At 40.8% G+C, this 22,502-nt stretch overlaps 1 protein-coding gene and 1 long non-coding RNA gene across 2 annotated transcripts in view; one reads left to right on the plus strand and one right to left on the minus strand.

The window, feature by feature from the left end:
* Nucleotides 1-176: 176 nt before the first annotated feature.
* LOC116407679 lies at nt 177-3,596 on the minus strand. Its single transcript, XR_004220496.1, has 2 exons — nt 3,499-3,596; nt 177-263 (listed from the first exon to the last, which is right to left on the minus strand). It is a non-coding gene; the product is annotated as an uncharacterized LOC116407679 (long non-coding RNA).
* Nucleotides 3,597-8,272: 4,676 nt separating this feature from the next.
* Nucleotides 8,273-22,502, plus strand: part of cyth3 (cytohesin 3) — a 60,337-nt gene continuing 46,107 nt past the window's right edge. The window contains 1 exon segment of the mRNA NM_001079413.2: nt 8,273-8,443. Coding sequence (NP_001072881.1) covers nt 8,425-8,443 — 19 coding nt within the window. The 5' untranslated portion in view covers nt 8,273-8,424.

A 22,502-nucleotide genomic window follows, 5' to 3' on the forward strand; every position in this document is an offset into this window, starting at 1 on the left:
AATTTGGTACGATAGGAATAACATCAGTTACAATATTTACACATGTCCAGGGTATCCCTGAGCTCAATATTACTTGCGAGCTTTTTCCGTCTGGGGGAGTACTATTAGGATTCCATGAAGGTTTTATATAACTCACCTGACTTTGTTACAAATAAGTGGTGAAAAATAAACACATACACGATTAATCAATAAAGTTTATTGTACTGTTGGAGTGTCAACCTTCTTGAAAAATACCCAATCGTCAGATAGGCCTGGTACTGCTCCTACAACAAAAAATCATACAGGACATTATACAAACCAATTTGTGCCATCGCACAAATGTTATTAGTTCAAAAATCAACTACGACTATAGACACTTTGTAAGTAATAGTATCCAGCAGCCTTAAGGTGGCCATACACGAGCAGATCCGCTCGCTTGGCGATGTCGCCAAGCGAGCGGATCTTCCTCCGATATCCCCACCTACGGGTGGGCGATATCGGGGAGCATTTAGATTAAAAAAAAAATTCGGATTATGTGGGGGCGGCAATGGGGCAGTCGGATCGGGGACCGGATTTTCTAACCTGGCCGATCGAGATCTGGCCAATTTCAGGCCAGATATCGGTCGGCCAGGCCGCTCTGCTCTCCCCATACACGGGCCGATTAGCTGCCGAATCGGTCCAAGGGACCGATATCGGCAGCTATAGTCGGCCCGTGTATGGGGACCTTTAGATAGGACTGCCAGTGATTTCACAGCATACAACTTACACATAATATTACTCAAATCATTCTTGTCAGCGCCATAAACGCTGCTAGCCCAGAAACCAATTATGAATGCAGACACTTTGTAAGTAACAGTATCCAGGAGTGTAACTACTAAAAATTTAAACTTGATCAGGGTGTGAGTAAGAATTTTAATACTCTTTTCCTTACTTTTCTATCTATTTTTAGTAACATTTTAATTATATATAAGTAAAAGTTATATTTTAACTCAATTAGGTGTGCCAGTTTCTGACCTTCGTTGTGTCTATAACACTATGTACTTATACAGTTGAGGAAATAATTATTTGACCCCTCACTGATTTTGTAAGTTTGTCCAATGACAAAGAAATGAAAAGTCTCAGAACAGTATCATTTCAATGGTAGGTTTATTTTAACAGTGGCAGATAGCACATCAAAAGGAAAATCGAAAAAATAACTTTAAATAAAAGATAGCAACTGATTTGTATTTCATTGAGTGAAATAAGTTTTTGAACCCCTACCAACCATTAAGAGTTCTGGCTCCCACAGAGTGGTTAGACACTTCTACTCAATTAGTCAACCTCATTAAGGACACCTGTCTTAACTAGTCACCTGTATAAAAGACACCTGTCCACAGAATCAATCAATCAAGCAGACTCCAAACTCTCCAACATGGGAAAGACCAAAGAGCTGTCCAAGGATGTCAGAGACAAAATTGTAGACCTGCACAAGGCTGGAATGGGCTACAAAACCATTAGCAAGAAGCTGGGAGAGAAGGTGACAACTGTTGGTGCGATTGTTCGAAAATGGAAGGAGCACAAAATGACCATCAATCGACCTCGCTCTGGGGCTCCACGCAAGATCTCACCTCGTGGGGTGTCAATGATTCTGAGAAAGGTGAAAAAGCATCCTAGAACTACACGGGAGGAGTTAGTTAATGACCTCAAATTAGCAGGGACCACAGTCACCAAGAAAACCATTGGAAACACATTACACCGCAATGGATTAAAATCCTGCAGGGCTCGCAAGGTCCCCCTGCTCAAGGCGGCACATGTGCAGGCCCGTCTGAAGTTTGCCAATGAACACCTGAATGATTCTGTGAGTGACTGGGAGAAGGTGCTGTGGTCTGATGAGACCAAAATAGAGCTCTTTGGCATTAACTCAACTCGCTGTGTTTGGAGGAAGAAAAATGCTGCCTATGACCCCCAAAACACCGTCCCCACCGTCAAGCATGGGGGTGGAAACATTTTGCTTTGGGGGTGTTTTTCTGCTAAGGGCACAGGACAACTTATTCGCATTAACGGGAAAATGGACGGAGCCATGTATCGTGAAATCCTGAACGACAACCTCCTTCCCTCTGCCAGGAAACTGAAAATGGGTCGTGGATGGGTGTTCCAGCACGACAATGACCCAAAACATACAGCAAAGGCAACAAAGGAGTGGCTCAAGAAGAAGCACATTAAGGTCATGGAGTGGCCTAGTCAGTCTCCGGACCTTAATCCAATAGAAAACCTATGGAGGGAGCTCAAGCTCAGAGTTGCACAGAGACAGCCTCGAAACCTTAGGGATTTAGAGATGATCTGCAAAGAGGAGTGGGACCAACATTCCTCCTAAAATGTGCGCAAACTTGGTCATCAATTACAAGAAACGTTTGGCCTCTGTGCTTGCAAACAAGGGTTTTTCCACTAAGTATTAAGTCTTTTTTTGTTAGAGGGTTCAAAAACTTATTTCACTCAATGAAATGCAAATCAGTTGCTATCTTTTATTTAAAGTTATTTTTTCGATTTTCCTTTTGATGTGCTATCTGCCACTGTTAAAATAAACCTACCATTGAAATGATACTGTTCTGAGACTTTTCATTTCTTTGTCATTGGACAAACTTACAAAATCAGTGAGGGGTCAAATAATTATTTCCTCCACTGTATGTAAATTGTCCACATAAAGGTTCCTCCACATTGTGATCTATTATAAATAATATAACTGCTGCACTGGGGTTTTTTTTGGAAAGAAGGTTAAGCAGCCCATGCTTACACTTGCCACAGGTCTCTCAAATGTACTGTACTGCATATTATTGTACTGAGGAATAATTGAAGAAATTATTCATAATTATTACCCACCTCAGACCCAAAAATTACCTGCAGTTGGTGCTGTTGTCGACCTGTTTGCATTTCTAAATCTATCTGATAGATATCTGACTATTGGTAAAGGTCCCCATACACGGGCCGATTCTAGCTGCCGATATTGGTCCCTTAGACCGATTCGCCAGCTAATCGGCCCGTGTATGGGCACTACTGACGGGCCTTCCCGACCAATATCTGGCCTGAATTCGGCCAGATATGGATCGGGCAGGTTAAAAAATCTAGTCGGATCAGGGACTGCATCGGCTTGTTGATGCGGTCCCCGGATCGACTTTGCCTATACACGTCGTTATAATTTGATCGTTTGGCCCTGAGGGCCTGGATTCTACCCGTAGGTGGGGGATATTGGGAGAAGATCTGCTCGCTTGGCGACATCGCCAAGCGAGCGGATCTGAAGGTGTATGGGCAGCTTAAGGCCCAAACACGGGCAGATAGGCTGCAAACTTGGTCTGAAGTGGCATAAACTGCAGCTAAAATCTGCCCATGGATGGCCAGGTTAGGACCTGAATGTCACTTTGGTACCAAGTGTGTGAGCTCATTTGAATTATTTCATTTACTGCTACTCTGTGTACTTTAGTATTTATTTTATAACAGGGGAACCAACCAATGTATTCTCAAATCCCATTGGATGGAGTTACCTACCTATGCCAGGTATCCATTTGCTCTGCCTTACTTTGAGAAGTGACCCAGGTTGGTCCTGTGGCAGCAGGTAAAACCACTTGCTGAAGAGTTCTTTAATGCAGAAGACTGTCAGAATAAACAATATATAACACTATGCTTTAAGTACATTTGTACATTGGACCTATGTAAAATTAAGATGTGTTACTGGCATATGAATACCAAAAATAGCAAGCTAAATGCATTTTTATCAGTGTTTCCTATGCCAGCATTTCACTGACAGAAAGAGACAGCCAGGTTTTCCTTTTGGCAAAGGCAAAGCAAAGAACTTGATAAACAACAGCCTACATTGCATCCAAAAGAACAGCAACTGGTACAAAGCTAAAGATGACAGGAACATTGTATTTATATATATTATTGTAATTTTTGCATTAAGCCCAGTGCAGCTTACAATTTAAGGTCACTTTTACCTTAAAAGAACGGGGTAAATTTTGTTAAGACTGCAGCAAGACTGTAACAAAATTATGGGTGGCCCTAGGCTGAAGTTTGCCCAGGGCAGTAGGTTAATTAGATTCTCAACTACAGACCAATTTCACTTTTTTTGGTTGTACTGTAATAGAAGCCCCCATAGACACAGAGAGATAATACAAACACATTGCAGGTGCCCAAGAAGAAATGATTTCAAGACTACAGCACTGCTAGCTACCAGTGCTAAGCCACTGTACCACCTAAGATAGATTTACCATTTCATTTAGTTGAGGTACACACATTTTAAGATACACAGCTGAAAGACAGCATTTAGGGCCACTGTGATATACAGTGATGCTTTTGCTCTGTTGTATCCGTCACTCCAAAATGTACATAATATCTTACAGCCACAGTCCATTTTCAGAATGTTTTATCCCCACTGCTACTATGAGGTCCATCTATCCCTACTACATCTGTTGTCTTACAGCCACAGTCCCTTTCCAGAGGCTATTATCCCCACTGCTACTATAAGCACCATCTCTGCCTACTATACCTGCTATCCCACAGCCACAGTCCCTTCCCAGAGGCTATTATCCCCCCACTGCTACTATAAGCACCATCTCTCCCTACTATACCTGCTATCCCACAGCCACAGTCCCTTCCCAGAGGCTATTATCCCCACTGCTACTATAGGCACCATCTCTCCCTACTATACCTGCTATACCACAGCCACAGTCCCTTCCCAGAGGCTATTATCCCCCCACTGCTACTATAAGCACCATATCTCCCTACTTTACCTGCTATCCCACAGCCACAGTCCCTTCCCAGAGGCGATTATCCCCCCACTGCTACTATAGGTACCGTCTCTCCCTACTATACTTGCTGTCCAACAGCCACAGTACCTTCTCAGAGGCTATTATCCCCACTGCCGCTATAGCACCACCTCTCCCTACAATAACAACCATACCACAGTCACTTGGAAAAGCAAGTTATATCACTTGTAAAAATAGTGGTTGCACAGTCAACAGCTAATTAGTAAGTTTTTTTTTCTTTTCAGAAAGGAGGTAGAGACAGGCACAGGAAATAACCCTCCTAGTACACATTATTAAAAGTAAAGCATTTATTCCCCAAGCAGATTTATTCCCCAAACCTAAAAGATTGTGTATCTTTTCTGGTACAGGTATTCCGTAAGTAGTGCAGTGTTTTTTTGTATAATCAGATATGGAAATCTTGCTTTCAGTTTCACTTTGTTTAGGCTCTACATTCCCTGCACTATGGGAAAGTACAGTATTGATGAAGTGTCTAGTCTAGTACATCTGGGAGCAACTGTGCTTCAATCAATAGAGAACAAAGTTGGGCGGTTTTAGTGATTTTTGTCTTTTGTGTTGTGTTGCCCAACCATGTACTCATAGATAAATTAGTCATAGTTATCACATTGTAAACAAGTAAATAAAACTTTTGGAAAACGTTCAGCTGATCCTGTCCCATGCCTTCTGGGACTCCTAGGGTAATGCCCCACAGGGAGATTAGTCGCCTGCGATAAATCTCTGCTACCATGGCCAACTAATCTCCCTGAAATGACTTTCCACCAGCAATAAAGAGAATCGCCACATAGTGGACGCTTCCCCTGATACTACCCCTGCATCGCCAAACTGCCCTTCTTCAAATAACCGGAAGCCAAGTTTTAACAGGTATTTTGTACTAAAGCATTCAAAATAATAAATGGTTTGCAGGATAGGGCAATTATTGGGGCAGGGTAGAAAATTTTTTTTTACTTTAAACTGGAGGTGTTGTACATGTTTTAATTTAACTTTGAATAAAGTCTTTTTTATGTTTAAAAATTTTGTGACCCCTGTAGAATTTCTTGAGTGCCTATTTGCACATAGTGGTTGTTGCTTTTTGCTTTATGCACCCTATGCTGAGGGTCTGGGGAGGGTGCACCTGGAACGCCACTTCTTCTTGGTGAGTGTTTTGTTTACTACTGGTCATTTTGTGCCTTTATTTTTGGTTTAGCATTATCCTTAAGCTGGCCATACATTATTAGATCTGCTCGTTTGGTGAGTTCGCTAAACCAGCAGATCTTTCTCTGACATGCCTAAGGTTGGTGATATCAGGCTGATCCACTAGGGCAAAACGATTGGATTGCGACTATGAGAATACAGGCTGTCGGTGACAAGGACCACATGAACAAGCAGATCCAACAGGAAAATCAAACCTGCTTGATCAACATCTGCCCAATATTTTATCAGATATTGCTCATGTAGGCTGTCAGAACATGGATAGATAAGCTGCAAAATTGGTCTGAAGGGGCAGAATAAACAGCTCAAATCTGCCTATGTATGGGCACTTTTAGGCTAAGGACCTATACAAAAGTATTTGCCAGTGGAAAGGCCAATGCACAAAGTTGCCTGCAGGTGGAAAGCTTGGCCGACTTCAAAAAAGCCTTTGGCTTTTCCATTGGCGGCTCCTATTGTTGCTGGTACATTTTGGAGTGGTTAGTTGCCCACGCTAGGTGGCAGGCAACTAACTTGCTCTGTGGGTCCTTAGCTTTAAGGTGGCCATTCACAAGGAACAAACTACAGATAGCCCCAAATGTTGTTACTATCAGTGGCTTCACTAGCAGTTAATAGGCCTCACAGAAAAATATTTTTAGTCCTCCAATTTTAAACATTGCAGGAAGATTTTGATAACCCATGCACTGGGCCAAATTGGACTGATTCAAATGTTTACCCACTTGGACAATGATCATATCATACTATGGGTGTAGAAACACCCATCCAGAGAGGACCATATCAACATGCCGATCTGGATTTTCTAAAATGCCTGATTTTATATCAAACAAATATTTCTTGGGCATGTTAGAAAATCTTGTTGGGCAAGAAAAAAATCACTAGAACTGGTTAGGCAAGCTGTCATGGTGGCCCACATTCATAGGCCAATAAGCTTCTAAATAAAGGTGGCTACACACGTGGCAATCTGACAATGTTTTGTGCGATGGCAGAAACATCGTCAGACCCGCCACACACTGTTCAGGGCTGAAACAGCAGATAAGGAGGTAGAAACAATAGGATTTCTACCTCCTTCTGCCGATTCAGCCCTGACGGCAGATTTTGGTCAGACGCCTTCTATGGCGCCCGTTCAAAATTTTCTAACCTGGCCGATCGGCAAGTCGACTGATTTCAGCAGCTTCCTGCGATATCGGTCGACTTGCCGACATGCTATACACGCACCGAATATCGTACGAAACGAGGTTTTGTACGATATTATCGGTGCGTGTATGGCCAGCTTTAGTCTGGAGGGCCCAGCTTTTATTTGAAGTCCATCTGAGCATGGCCACTTTAAGTGGCATATTATCTAACATTGGAGACATATATCACCAGTGATGTTGCCCATAGCAACCAATCAGATATTTTTTTTTAATTCTCTAACTTGCAGGTGACCTTCAAATCTAATTGTTGATTGGTTGCTAAGGGCAAAACAACATTACCTTGTCTTCAATATTAATACATATGTTCCTGTAACAGAGATACTGGCAGGTCAGTGGCCACAGCCAGTAGAGTATGAAGAGCAGGGATCCCCAACCTTTTATACCCGTGAGCAACATTTAAATTGAAAAAGTGTTGGGGAACAACACAAGCATGAAAAAGGTTCCTGGAGGTGCCAATAAGAGCTGTAATTTGCTACTTAATAGCCCCTATGGGGACTGGCAGCCTACAGGAGGCTCTGTTTGGCATTATACTGGGTTTTTATGCAGCCAAAGCTTGCCTCCTAACCCGAAATTCAAAAATGAGCACCTGCTTTGAGGACACTGGGAGCAACATCCAAGGGATTGGGGAGCAACATGTTGCTCACGAGCCACTGGTTGGGGATCACTGATGAAGAGTATGAAGTGAAGTTTTCCTTTGGAAGGCACAGTCTGGACAGCCCTGTTACATGCATTCTGCAAATAAACCACATATTACAGGATAACCTCATAAATATCAGTTAATCTCCACCTGAGAAACACCTATAAAACCCAGCCCACACACTCCTATAAAACGGGTTGGTACTTATCCTGAATAAAAATATAAAATGTAATTTGGTCAATTACAGGACCACGTCTCTTTTCAATTTAATGTTTTACATACACATTGTTTGAACACAACCACAAAGATAATAACCATTTAGCCTCTACATGTATTTTGCTACCCTAGCAACGAACCCAAGCTGCACCCTTTCTGATAATTTGCGCAGAATCCCACTCAATTTATACCCGAGAAGCCACATGACACCGTGAGGGGCTGGGTGGGATGTAGAGCGTCATGTGACAGGGGGCGTGGCGAGAGAGGGAGAGGCGGTGCGTTAGCTGTTGCAGTGCTGCTAGAGAGCTAGGAGTGGGGAGTGCGTACCTGGGTGCTGTTTGTGTGTGAGAGGAGAAGGGAGACGGAGCTCCGGGATACAAGGCTGCGGTTCTGTGTCTTTACTGTGTGTGACAGTTCCGGAATGGAGGGAGACGGAGGCGGTGAGTAGAGACAGCCTGCTGGCTTTAGGAATGAGGGGCACTTTCACATTTAAGGTGACAGCGACCTGAGGGGGGGGGGAAGCGGTATGTCCTGGGTTCTGCTGGAGCCGTGACAGCGCGGAGGTATTCTATCTCCTGAGCCGGGTTGTTTATCCGTGGGAAGTGTACCGGCTCTGTTTGCTTGTGTGACAGAAGGGCTTGGCCGAACGCGAATGCCGCTATATCCATTTACAGCCGGGCTCGGCGATTATACCCAGCCCTACTGACTGCCTTAGGAAAAAAGGGAATAGAAACCCCCTTAAAAATTGCCTGTATGTGTCTGGCACATTCCTGCACCTCTAGTTCTGACTCCTGAAGTGAGGCTTGTATGCTTCTTCCCTGGTCTGTTAATTAGCTGTTAGCTGTTAGCTTCAGGAGTCACAACCAGCAGTGCTGCAAATAAAAAAAGGGACAGACCGGTACTGCTTCTATTTACCAATCATTTTAAAGCCAATATAAATATATAATGAATGTATATTGGAAAGTTGCTTAGAATTATATTTTCTGTCAGTGGTGAACATTTATATCCTGTAAAGGTTGTATTTCTGCTTGTGGGTATTTTGCCTCTGACAGTGTCAGGTTCAATGCATGCCATTCACATGCCGATCGTGATCCGACAGCTGGCTCTGCGTGTACTTGGGCTACTGTGTTGGGCAAGGCAGGGAGCCTGGCGGCTGCACCTGTGTGTGGGAATGAATGAACTGAATTGTATGGGGTTAACTCCCTTCAATAACATATTTATGGCAAGGCATCTAGTGGGGAGCACGTGGCTAAGCACAGGGATAGGCAACCTTCAGCTCTCTTGGATTTGGTTTGTGTGCAGAACTACACCTCCCAGCATTCCTCCTAACAGCGCCACTAATCTAGGGATGGTGGGAGGTGCTGCGTTGCAATATCTGGAGCGCTGAAGGATGACTGTCCTTACTAGAAATGAGCCTGAAAGCCTTTATAGCGTGTCCTTCAACAGTAGTCCAACATTGGCCCAGAAAATACAAAATAAGGACCTATGTGGCTTTAACAGTATCATGTATATAGTTATTTTGTGTTACTGATTTCAAGGTTGTACGGACTGTATACACACACACACAGACATGTTTGGCCTGGGGCTCCCAACCTAACCTGACCTATATTGTGAGGGTATGCTAGGAGTTGTAGGTCAGTTGTAATCTCTACATAGGGATTTGATTGGTCCTAGGAAGCGACAGGAGGGCCACAGCTTTGGAGCTTGAATAATCTAAGGACATTGCTTTTGGATTTGGTACCTTTGCTGCCAGCCACAATTTTTTAGCCAACAGCGCTTGCTTGTATGTTATTGGGTTGGCATGAGTAGTAAGGGCTATTATTAGGTGAATGTAATTAATACTGTATAGTGGATCAGCTAGGACGCCGGCGTGTGTAAACAGGAATCTCCCACATTACCTGTTGGGTAGGCACATAGCAGGCAATTGAGAGTAGGCGGCAGGGAGTGCATGGAGCACTTGTGCTCATACAACTGGGGCTATGCTGCCATTAGAGGCTGGGGTGGATTGAAGTACATTAGCGCATGTACAGAGCCTGCTCAGTAGCCATGCATAACGAGGCCAGCTCTCTGCTGGGGAATAGCCAAATGTCTCTGTGCTCTAGAGTGCCATAGGCAAACCCTATTTATGATGCAGTGCCGGAATGATTGGGGGGGGGGGTTATTGATAGTAAAAGATGTTACTGTAGCTGATTTAAGTCCTAAATCTACAGCTGGTATATGCTTCATAGATATCCCAGCCATGCCTAGGGTGCTGCACTCAACGTTAGTCCAATTCATACATTTGAATGTCCAATAATAATACATTTCATTGCTCTAGCCAAGTATAGAAAATAATAATAATAAAAATCCCGCGGCTTGAATCACTCTCTGTACTTCGTTATGTTCCAGTCCCTGCTGCAGGGATGTTTTTCTTTAGATGGGAGGGGGGCTACTTCTCTTTAATAGCGCAGAGGCTCCTTCGCTCTTAAGTGAGCCTAGGTTTCGCCGCTCCTGTGACTGCACCAAGTATGCTCTGTTTATTCCCTGGAAATGGATACCCAGACTTGAAACACAGTCAAAGGAAATTGTGTGCTGTGACTCCACACCCTTGGCAGAATAATCTAATGAAAGCCAGAGTTCAGCTGCCTAGTGTGTTTGGGAGGAGTGCGCACTGCTGTTGGTTACAGGATTGGCCAGCCCTTAGCTTAAAATGTAACTTTTTAGGTGCTTGAGGGGTTGTAGGGGGTTGAAGATCACCGGTGGCTAAGGCAGAACATTAGGCATGCTTCTTGTGCATTTGCCAGATGTCAGTAAACGTACACTGATGGCCCATGTTTGGGCTTCTGAAATATCATCCCCATAATTTTCGTACCATGGCAATTGGTCATTTAGTTGATCGGACAGGTTAGAAAGTTATGGTAGGATAACGATAATATCTGTGCATGTATTGTGTATCTGATCCTTGGGTGACCTAAAATGCATTTCTGGGACATCACTTTGGTACAATGGTTGTCTGGCAATTATTATAGTCAGAACATCCTGCGATTTGTTATTTTTAGGACTTTAATCCTACACATTGGACATTGTTTCTATGTGCTTTAAATACACCTATGCTTGCATCACTTTCTTAGCCTTGCATTGAACCCTTTCAAAGCTACGCAATCATCATCATTTATTTATCTCCAGCAATGCCCCATGCAAGAGTTTTCCTTCCGTTAGCAGGGACTGGGTCACTTATTTCCATCCAGATCCTATCTGCCTGCCTGCCTGCTGAGTGCTGCCGTTTCATTGATATTTTGGTTTTCAATATACCTCTGTAATCCATCACGCACTGATTAAATTCCTTTTTGGCAGCTTCTGGAGTATTAGTTTGGTATGGGGAATAAAAAACCTGTTGCTTTTGGGAGGGAGAAAGTGTTTTCTTTTTTTGGTGATAATGTGTTTTTCTTCCATGCCATCTCCTGAGCAGGAATACAGTAATTGCATTGTGAATGTTACCTCTTACTTTGTAGCCTATGGGACACTGTTTGGTCAGAGGTTCATGGAACTTTATATTGAATTGTGATGGCAGGACGGCCTGAAACCATGGTGACCTTGGGCCTTATCTGTGTCTCATTAACCGAAATTGCAGTTCGTGACATAGTTTCTGGTTCTATTTTTCACTTGCAGCTAGAAGAAAGGTCACTAATGTTGTTTTACCATTATGTGTTAATGGGGCAATTCACACTGACGACAACAGCTGTTACTATGCCTTATTTGAGTTACAGTGAGCTGCACAACCCCGTTTGAAGCGTCTACTGTGCTTCCCACCTTATTTATCATTGCTTTTGGCTTTAAATGTTGTAACTCCCCAAGCACCATCTACTGGAATTCCAACATGGTCCTGGCCCAGTAGGCTCCTGCCATACTGGGTGGACTCTTGGTCTGTGGATGCAGACGTGGAGTGGGATTTCTTGGCAAAACTGCTCACATATTTAGTTTCTTGCGTGCTTGCACCTGGGACAATGCAATGGGCTCTGGGTGCAGGCACATCAGTAAAATTTTTGGCGCATAGGGACCTATTCTCAGCCTGATCCGCCCTTGGGGGTAAATAAACCTGCATTTTTTGTTAAAAGAATGTTTTAATTTTTTCTAATGTTTTCTTATATATGTATAATGTACTATGTACTTTGACAGCTGCAGGTCCACAATGTCACACGAACATGGTACATGATAAAGATATAAGGAAATATTCATACCCAATTATTGGATTAAACAGGAACAGGCAGAATCAACAAAGTGTGTTTCTTTGAAGATGTGATATAAACATTTTTTCCCCATTGGAATATTTTTTCTCAATGTGTTAGCACTGCAGTGCAGGACTTGCTGGAAAGCAGAGATTCGGTCTGTTTGTCTGTCTTTCTTTCTTCCCCTCTGTCTGTCTCTCTCCCGACACTTTCACTCTGAAAGAACACAGATGACTTAGTCTGGAGGAAAAGGATGTTGAAACTATGTGACCCTATAAATTCAAATAAATTTGGCTTATGTTATAAATCTTAATAATACTTTGGACAGCAGAGCAACAGGCCTGAGCGGCCACCTGTGGAGTCCGGTTTGGGGACGCTATTTGTACATGGCTGTACATGTGTTTTGTTTTAATGAAGCTGGGGGTCCCTCTGGGACTTGTAGCATTTGTTTTAAGAAGGAAGTGGGCTGTTCTGTTTCTTTGCCATGAAGTGAAGCCATTATTATTTGTATTTTGGGGAACATCTGGGCTCAATTTCTTAGATTGAATTTTCCAAATTCTTTTTAGACCGCAAGTTGATAGTATGCTAACCTATGAAATCTTTTTTTTTTTCCTAAATTTATGATCAGAAACACATTTTTCCTACAAACGTATTTCCACTGTTTCATATGTATTTCATAAAAGAATCTTTTGCTGCTTTTTAGTATTCTTTTGCATCTGTGTATCTGGAGCCCCAGTAACCAGAATGCTCTGAACTATGGCAATGACAAGTAGCGATGAGCAAAACACATTGAAGTCAATGGGCAAGTTCTTTGCAGGGTTCTCTTTTCTGCTTAAAATACATTGAAGTCAATGGGCTTTTTTATGTGGCAATTTTCTTGTGCAGAAAATTTTTTTGTCGCAGTTTCACAAAAAATAAATTTGCTGATGGCGAAAGTGGAATTTCACCCTGACTCCATTACTGGTGAAAAATATTGTTTTTAGACTGTCTAGCCAGAGCCTTTCTTATCACCTCCCACAGCAGACATGGATTAGGAACCTGGGAGTGGGGCTGCTACTTACATACATGTATATGCCTATACATTTGAGGCTTGATTCACTTAATGGTTGAAAATATTTTCCATTTCAAGGTGATTTTGGTTACACCGTTGTGAAAACCAACATCTGGTTTACCTTATGCAATATTAAATTGATGGTTTTAGCATGCTGCTCTATTTTTGGCCTGTGTTTAAAATGGTCCACTCATTGATTATTACCCCTCTCTTGATAAAAATCACATGTGATAACAAGAACCCTTATGTTTTATCTTTTTTTGTTTTTTTTCTTCAATTCAATGAAATTCATAGAACAATGCAAAGCAGATGATTCAAAGCTCAATTATAGTACATGCAATTTACATGTGTCTTTTATGCAATCTGCCGAGACACATGGATTTTCCACATCCGCTCCTGGACTCCTGCAGCACCAATAGCAGCACTGCCTGAATCATCAGATGTGTTTAGAGCAAATTTGGCTTTCACACGCATCCTTGTACACATCTTTAATGTGTTTCTGCCAGATGAGATGACTGTTTTGGAACCCTAAAAATAAGGGATGATCTGCAGGCTTTGTGTGAACTGAAAGGACTAACTTGATAAATGCACTAAATGTGGATGTTATTATCAGGACCAAGAAGATGGAATGAATTACCTCCCACCGTGGTGGGCTGGTCAGCCGGAACCCAGCGTGAAGGCTCTTGTGATGTGGATCGTGTACAGGAATTTATACATTCAAGTTGATTTCAAGTTGGATTTCTGCCTACACTTAATTTGTACACAAAGCTTTGCACAACAACGTTTGACATATTTACAATTGTTATATATCATAGTTGAAATAATATGCATGCTAACTGATGTGCCAGATTTGGTAATGCAGCCTATGGTCTGTGAATGCATTACGGTAAATCGAATAGTTTTGTGCTGGCCAGTGTTTTTATGCCTGCCCAGTCCTGCTCTTGTCATCTCGCTGATGAGTGAGGCCGCAGGCACAGAAGCCTGGTGACACTGAAAACCCCTAAGCCCAGACTCCCCCTTAATGCACAAGCTGTCTTCTCCATGGACAATATCTGTTGATGGGTCAGATGTAGGACACATACGTGACAGAGGCACGTTGAGTATTTCTTTGGTGTCACAGGACTGCTGTAGATTTGTTTGCATGTAGCAGACTTATAGTAAAATGCAGATAAAATGTCCGCTCTAGTTCTCAAATATGACCAGGCTTACTTGTCATTGCTCCCATTGCCATTTTCTGAATTTTGGCAGTTCCCAGCAGCCTGTTCATAATATTACCAGATTTGCTTAAATACTTGTCACCTAAATCTATTGGATTGATGTCCTATAGGTAGGATGTATGCGGATATGAACTACCCTTATCAAGAGAAAGCTAGAGCTGAGGTTTTTCTTGCTGCTTTAGGTAGGGTGAGAGCCAGGCCACCATAGAAGCCTGTGGGACATCTCTAATGAGGCCCCATAATAATGAGTTATTGATTTATTGCTAACTGGATCATTAGTCACTGTTGTAACTGTCTGGCTTGTAGGCCTGTAACACACAAACCAGATCTCTTGCTAAGTTGCCACTAGGTAGATACATGGTGGGCTCTGGCTATCATTCTTGTTGCTGTTAATTTAGGGTTTATTTCTTTGGGCAAATAATTATTTTAAGAAAATTTCTTAACCCACACCTACACACAGTACAAACATCAGCATATTTTCATATGACATTTAAAGTGGCCATACACGGGCCAATTGTAGCTGCCGATATAGGTCCCATGGACCGATTCGACAGCTTATTGGCCCGTGTAGGGGCAGGAACGAGGGGCTTGCCCGACCGATATCTGGCCTGAAATTGCCCAGATATAGATTGGGCAGCTAAAGATTTAGTCGGACTGGGGACCACATCGGCTCGTTGATGGGGTCCCTGAACCGACTGTGCCCATTGCTCCCATTGTAATTCGCCCCAGGGCCAAACGATCGAATTAGCCTACATTTTCCCGATATCGCCCACCGTTAGGTGAGGGTATCGGGAGAAGATCGCCAAGTGAGCGGATCTTAACGTGTATGGCCACCTTTACTCTTGTATGAAAGTACGTCTGGTATCAGATAGCATTCGAGAACATTACATTTCCCACGTCCTTGGTGAAAGCAGTATGGGGTGTGCATTTTAACATAAGAGCTTAGCCATTTATATAACCAGCCTGTCCGTCACTCCTATTGGGTTCAATTAATGTTAAAATGAGTTTCTTAGTAGACTTAAGGTATGACAATCCAAATTATAGAGCCCCCTTATCCGGAAAGCCCCAGGTCTTGAGCATTCTGGATTATTGGTCCCATAACTGTATGTGTGTATCTATGTATGTGTATGTGAGTGATCTTTCATAAATTTTCATTCTTTAGAAAGTTTTATTTGTTTTAGTTCATCGTTTTGTCTATATTATCTTTGGTGTACAGTTTTCTTGTGCCATGCTCCCTTGGTATAAGAATCTGGGCAATCTGGGGCTGCCTGGATTTTATTGTTTTCATGCATTTATTTGTTTGTTTGAGATTTCACTTAACTACCCAACAAGATGAAACTAATTATTTGCTCATTACATTAATGGGCTTATAAACTATTGCCAGAAAGAGTGTCTTTTGTTTCCCTGACCCATATTTCCTGGCCTGGCATTGCTTCTCATTTGCTAGAACTTGAAGATCATTTCCCTTGTTATCAAAAAGGAATGACAAAACAAAAGAAGTTCTGTTTGCTGATAATGAGTAACAAGGAAGCCATATGCCTTCAGACAATCTAGCCCGGTAGCTGATTTTCTTCACTTTTTTTTTTTTTTTTAGAAAAAAGGGGCATGCTGTCTCTTTTTTGCGCCCGTATCCTGAGAGGATTGTGTGTCACGGGTCACTGAACCCCTAATTGCTCATGCCCAGTTGCAGTTGCTCACACACAGAAAGTTAGTTTCCCTTGATGCAAAGAACAGAAAGGTTGCAGTGGAATTATTGGTTTTTCAATTCAGTTGTCTGTGTAAAAGCTGAATTATTAACACTTTTATGTACACGAAAGGAACTAGGAAATTCCGCTGCTTAATATTGCTCTTTACTTTAAAATTTGTTATTTTTATTATAAGGTTGGGCTTTGTAGTTCCTTGCCTCATTTTATGTGGCACCACTGCCATCTCCATGCAAAATCAACATTAAAGGGGTGCTTTACCTTTTAAATTAACTTTTAGTTGTAGAATATCCTGATCCTAGCAACTTTGCAATTGGTTTAGTTTCTGAATTATTTTCCTTCCTCTGATACATATTTACAGATTTAATGGGAATCACTGACCCCAGCAGCCAAAAAAGTATTGCTCTTGAGCTTAATCAATGTTGGGGTTTGATTTTTTCTCAGGATCCAAGTTTTTTATGCTATAAAAACTTGAATTCAGGTTATGGTTCAAAAAACCCAATGTCTGGTATTTAAGTGCAAAAAACTCGAAAACATGAATGTCAAAATCTAAAAGCTTGCAAGATTCTATAGAAGTCACAAGGCAAGTTAAGCCATATTTACAAACTCAAATTTTTCGAGTTAGTAAACAAAATTTAAGTTTTTTATTCGAACAATTTTTCCTTATTAATAAATAAGCGAGCATTGGATATGCAACTTTATTTGATTTAAAAAAACAAACTCGAATCACAATCTCGAAAATAGATAAATAAGGCCACTAATGTCTATGTCATAGTAAAAAGGTAAATAGTGATTTAAAGTGTAGTAGATAAATATTGTAGTGCTAGTACATGATCTCATGTGCCGGTGCTGCCTCAGCGCCTGGTAACAAAAGATGTAGCACCAATTAACCATATTGCCTTGTTGGTTCATCCCTCTTTAATGCCTGTATTTCTGTAGGGAAGTGTGGAAAGTGCATTCTGGCTGTATGCGCCTCCATTCCCCCAGCTGTAGCCTTTGCAAAATATATATATATTTAATTTCAAGGCCATCATCCCTTTCTCCATTGAAGATTAAATATTAATGGATGGGCCAATTGCCATATGTGATTTAGCATCCTCGGAAACTGGCCAGTGGTCTGGACTTGCTCTATCCAGGCTTGTCAATATTCATATGCTTGAGAACAAGGACAGTGTACAGATCTCAGCTGCACTGAGAAATTGGGAGGAAGCACTTACGTTAATCTGGATGGCAGGCCCAACCATACACACTTATTCATAAGGTTTATTTTGGTGCAGGTTAAAGTATTTGTTTATTTGGGACATGCTTTTGATACTTGAATACAAAATATCAAGTAGCACCCGAGACTCCTGCCTGGTTTCTGTAACAATAGCAAATGTACATACGCTGGGAAGATATTAAAACTGCCTGGGTTAATGACTCACTAGTGTTTATTGTTCATCTATGTCTCTTTGAATATGTTTAAAGAATACAGATTTTATAAATATCTTTTATATTCTGCAAAGCAGCAGTAAATTTAGAGAAATATATTTGAGCTACAGATACACACAAAAAAAGTACATGAGATTAGGACAACGTACAAAATATATGCAAATAGTGTCAAACTTGGGATCAAACCCAGGAGTCAATACTTAAAGAATAGAAGGAATGCCTTTTTGTAAGATGTACCTGTAGCTGCATATGTATTATAAGTGATTGATTGTGTTTATATTAATAATACATTAATGCTGTAAAGCTTGTGGCCCTACAACTGTTCTTGGTTTTTTTTCAAGTTGATGACCAGATTTCCTTGGGTGCTATGTATTCCCATTGCACTTTAAATCCAGTTCTGTATGTCACGTTCCTCCCATTATTCCTTTATAATATAACAAGGATAGACATTTTTTTCCTGGCCTGCTGTTAACGAATGAATAGCCCTGTTAAACAGAAACCTATTCTTTTAAACAATAATATTACATGATTTCCTTGAAAGTTCATTTAGTTTCTTAATGGAGACTGCTTGTAACATATTCCTATTTATGTTGATAAAGAAGTAAAAGTACCCCCCTTCTGTTGGTGTGTGCCTTTTATTTTGATTAGATACATACCGGTATGACATTTTTCCATCCAATTAAATCTGTGCACTGCTGTTTATTTTAAATCCGTCTTCTTGACTCAGTGCAACTATTAAAGACAATGTTTGTAAGACTTTCCCTTCTATAATCATACCATCTTGCAGTAGGAGGTTAATGATCTTTGGGACATTCTGTAACAGGGCTCTATCTATATAGATGAACTGTAATGCATATGATTGTCTAACATCTTTCAGCTGGGGATACAGTATTGCACTTTATAAATAATGGGTTGTAAGTAAGGTCATAATAAATATCTCTAATATTCAGTTGGATCATTTTAAAGTTTTCATGTTGTACTAAGGAGTCTATGGAGACTGGGGCCATAGGAATACCTTTGAGGGCCACATCCGGCTTTTAGGCTTGTTGGACAGATCTATGTTATAGCCTATATGCTGCTGCAGTCTAGCTAGTGGACTCTTGCACACATGGAAATGATTTCTTTTTGTTTCTTGGCTGCATGGCATGTCTGCATATTCCGTATTCACTTGTAATCAACTATAAATTGATGTGAATTCCAAAGCAAGCAATTGTAAGAAATATATTTTTAGACCAGACTGGAACGAAGAAAACTTATCCTTTGTGTATTGTCTTGCTACAGAATCCAGTACCACAAAGTAGACACCTTTACTAACATCAGGGGCACTAAAGAGTGACTAGAACCATCAAATTATCTTGCTTTTGTTGTGAAGATTACTTGTGGGCTTTGCTTTGGCTTGTTCTTGGCCACAAACAAATTATTTGTAGCATCTTATTTCACACTATTTAGGGTGTAAAAAGAGGTACCTATTTCTTGTAAGCCAATTTTATTTAAGCAGTGCTAGCTTTACTGGCATTCAAACAGGGGCAGTTTCTCTGGGTCATGTAGCAGTAGTATATAATACTTATCATAATAAAAACTATATATAAAATAATAGGGCCCTGTAATGTGTGATGGTCATGTAGCTTAGGTATCAAAACAAATTAATTATTATCACTTTTTAAAATACAGGTATGGGATCTATTATCCAGAATGCTCGGGACCTGGGGTTTTCCAGATAAGGGATCATTCCGTAATTCGGATCTCCTACCTTAAGTCTACTAATAAATTATTTAAACAGTAATTAAACACAACATGATTGTTTTGGCTCCAATAAGGATTAATTATATCTTAGTTGGGATCCAGTACAAGCTACTGTTTTATTATCAGAGAGAAAAAGGAAACAATTTTTAAAAAATGTGAATTATTTGATTAAAATGGAGTGTATGGGAGATGGCCTTTCCATAATTCAGGACTTTCTGGATAATGGGTTTTCGGATAAGGGGTTCCGATACTTGTACAATACTTTTAGCCATCTTTGACTAGGAAAATTGCTTCTGAAATAGAAATCCATGTGTGAGCAATCCATGACAATTCTTCATGTTTTCTTTTGGAGCATCCTCCTTTAAAAAACATGAAGACTAAATACAGGCAGTTTGCCATATGTACATACTACCTGCCATTATTGATCCTTTTCTACAATGATCACCTTGTAGTCAGTTTCTTATAGAGGACATAATGTGATCAGTTAAAAACATGTAAAATGCTAAAGCTTTTTTTTTTTTTTTTATTAAATATTTGATTTATTCCAATATTGGAATTTTTGAATAGTGCACAAATTGTAGCCTATGATTTTAGATGGGCTTCGTGTCTTTTTCAAGCCATCAGCATTAGCATCCAATTCACTAGGTGCATGTTGGGTGTACAGATGTAGCCCACTAGAGGAACTCTGTACCAAAGCTGGCTAAAGTTCCAGGGTTCCTTAGCACACATGCATGCTCGAACCCTTGATAGGGGGCTTTTCTTTAAAAGGGCTGCAAAAATCAGAACAGTCCCATTAAAAGTGGGACAATTTAGTGGTATGCATTTGCAACATAGCAGCACTGTGGTCAAGCAGGAAGGTTTTTGTCTGTATACTGTGTCAGAAAAGATGCCCCTCTGTGCAAAGCTGTACCTGTGCAAGTACCTGTAAATTAAGGCCCTGGGTATATCTCCATAGTTCCTTTAACATGATAGCCACACTGTGGCACTCAATAATTATACACCTACCCAAGTTTGCATGTGGGTATACACACATTGAGGCACAACAGCTGCTCATTTTTGGACAGTACGAGAAAGATGAAGCTCTCTGAAATAAGCAATGTGTTCTAACAATGTGTTCTAAGCTCTAACTATATTTTTGCCTGCTTGCACTATTCCATTGCCTTGCTTTTTAAGAACTGTACTTAAAATAATGGCACATAGAGGTGACATGTTTGTAACTGCTTTTACATATGCCATGCATCTTACGATGATCATGTATATATACACAAGTCAGGCGGGTATTTATTTACCTGCATGTATGTAGACTTCCTTTTTCCTTTCGAGTGCACAATTTTAACAGTCTCCCTTTGTATATATACTGTGAATTCTGAAACTAATAAAGTCAAATAAATGCACCAGCATTCCTGAAGGAAATTACAGAGTACATTATGCAATATGAGGCACACCCGACATTTCCTTCCACATAACTCATTGGAACCGGCGAGCATATTATGAGTGATCGCTTTCCCAAAAGAGCAGATTTAACATATTTTTCTCCGAGAGTACTTAAGTCCCTGAGTGTATTGAGCTAAAACTTTGATCTGTGAATAGTGATTCAGTTACGCTTAACTTAAATAAAAAGAGACGCAGAAAAATGCTTGATATCTACAGATAAAACTACTGGTTTGCTGTAAGAACTAAGAATGGGATGCCTCAGGCTGGCCTCCATTAGGTTTAAAGAGTAATTGAAAAAGTCTTCTCGATTAGTTGGATACATATATATGTTCTCTGCCTGTGAGTAAACAGCAGTCCTTGGCAAGGTCTGCACTTATCAAGTAATAGAACCTGAAATTAGACTCCAGAATCCAACCCAACTTCTTATTGCATGAATCATCATGGTCAGCGACAAGAGGGAATTTGGCTGGAGAGATTAACGTGGAATTTGGCACTGTACACTGACTGCACATCTGATTGCCTCTGCATGTTGTGTGGGGTGGCAGCACAGTCCAAACTGAATTCTTCCTAAGTAATATTTGTGTTTTGCTCTCAATCTTCTCCCTGAGGCCTTGTAAAAATACATATTCTGCTGAAAATTATGTGAGATATTGTTCATTTAAAATGGCATGCATTTTGCTAAAGAATTTGGAATTTCAGTGGAGACACTAAAAAAAAAAAATCTGCAGCCCATGCTATCCATAAGTATGCCTGTGCTTTGTAGTTCAATTGCTTTAGCTGGAAAATAGTAATAACCAAGCATGCTATGTTTGTGTATGTAATGAAACTAACTTTAATAGCTTTTTCTGTAGTAGTGCAAGAAAGAAGTGATATGCAGGGCACAAAAACTGAGCCGCAACCAAACCCTTACCCACTGACATAACCCACAGGGAGGATTTGACTAAAGATTACAGCCAAGGTAATGCTTAAGGTGTCAGGTCTGTCAATACCTGGACCTACCACCCGCCTGAACCCACACCAGCAACAACACTGTTACCCAAACCTTCCAGACCTTCGCGTTAATGCTAGGGGTATCCACTATATCCGAACATTACTACAAAAAAGTGATTCTCCAAGACTCCCATATTGTTAGAGTTGCCACCTGACATGTAAAAATAATGTTTAAACAGTGTTAATAGGGAAGATAATAGAGATAATATGTTCCAGGCCACATTCATCAAGAACTGTACATTAAGTTGATTAGTAAAATGTCATTTTTTAATGTTTCATCCCTTGGTGAATTAGACTTTATTGTTCTTTGTGGGCGCATGTAGCTATTTAGCGTTGGGCAATGGCATACTTAAGGGCACATTCATGCCTGAGCTTGGGCTTGGGCATTCATAAAGAAAACCCTTCATGAGTTTACTAACTTATGGTGGGTTTCATGCCAAAAAGCATTGTCAATTTCCTTAATTTTTACAGAATGGGTTTTTGTTGCCATAGTTTTTCTTTGTATTAAAAACACGTTGGTAAAAATGATGGAAGTTGCCAAGCTTTTTTGGCATGTAATCCAGCGTGAGTTAAAACTCACATGGGGTTTCCTTTATGATTGTCTAAGCCCAAAAGCTCTGGCATTCATAAATCACTTTGGCGACCAAATGTCATAAAATACCTCTTAATGCAGAAGAATGGGATTCTGCAGGTAAATTGGGAAAATGTAGACAAATGCATTTTCC

Source organism: Xenopus tropicalis, chromosome 9 (assembly GCF_000004195.4).
Source record: "Xenopus tropicalis strain Nigerian chromosome 9, UCB_Xtro_10.0, whole genome shotgun sequence".
Lineage (NCBI taxonomy): Eukaryota > Metazoa > Chordata > Amphibia > Anura > Pipidae > Xenopus > Xenopus tropicalis.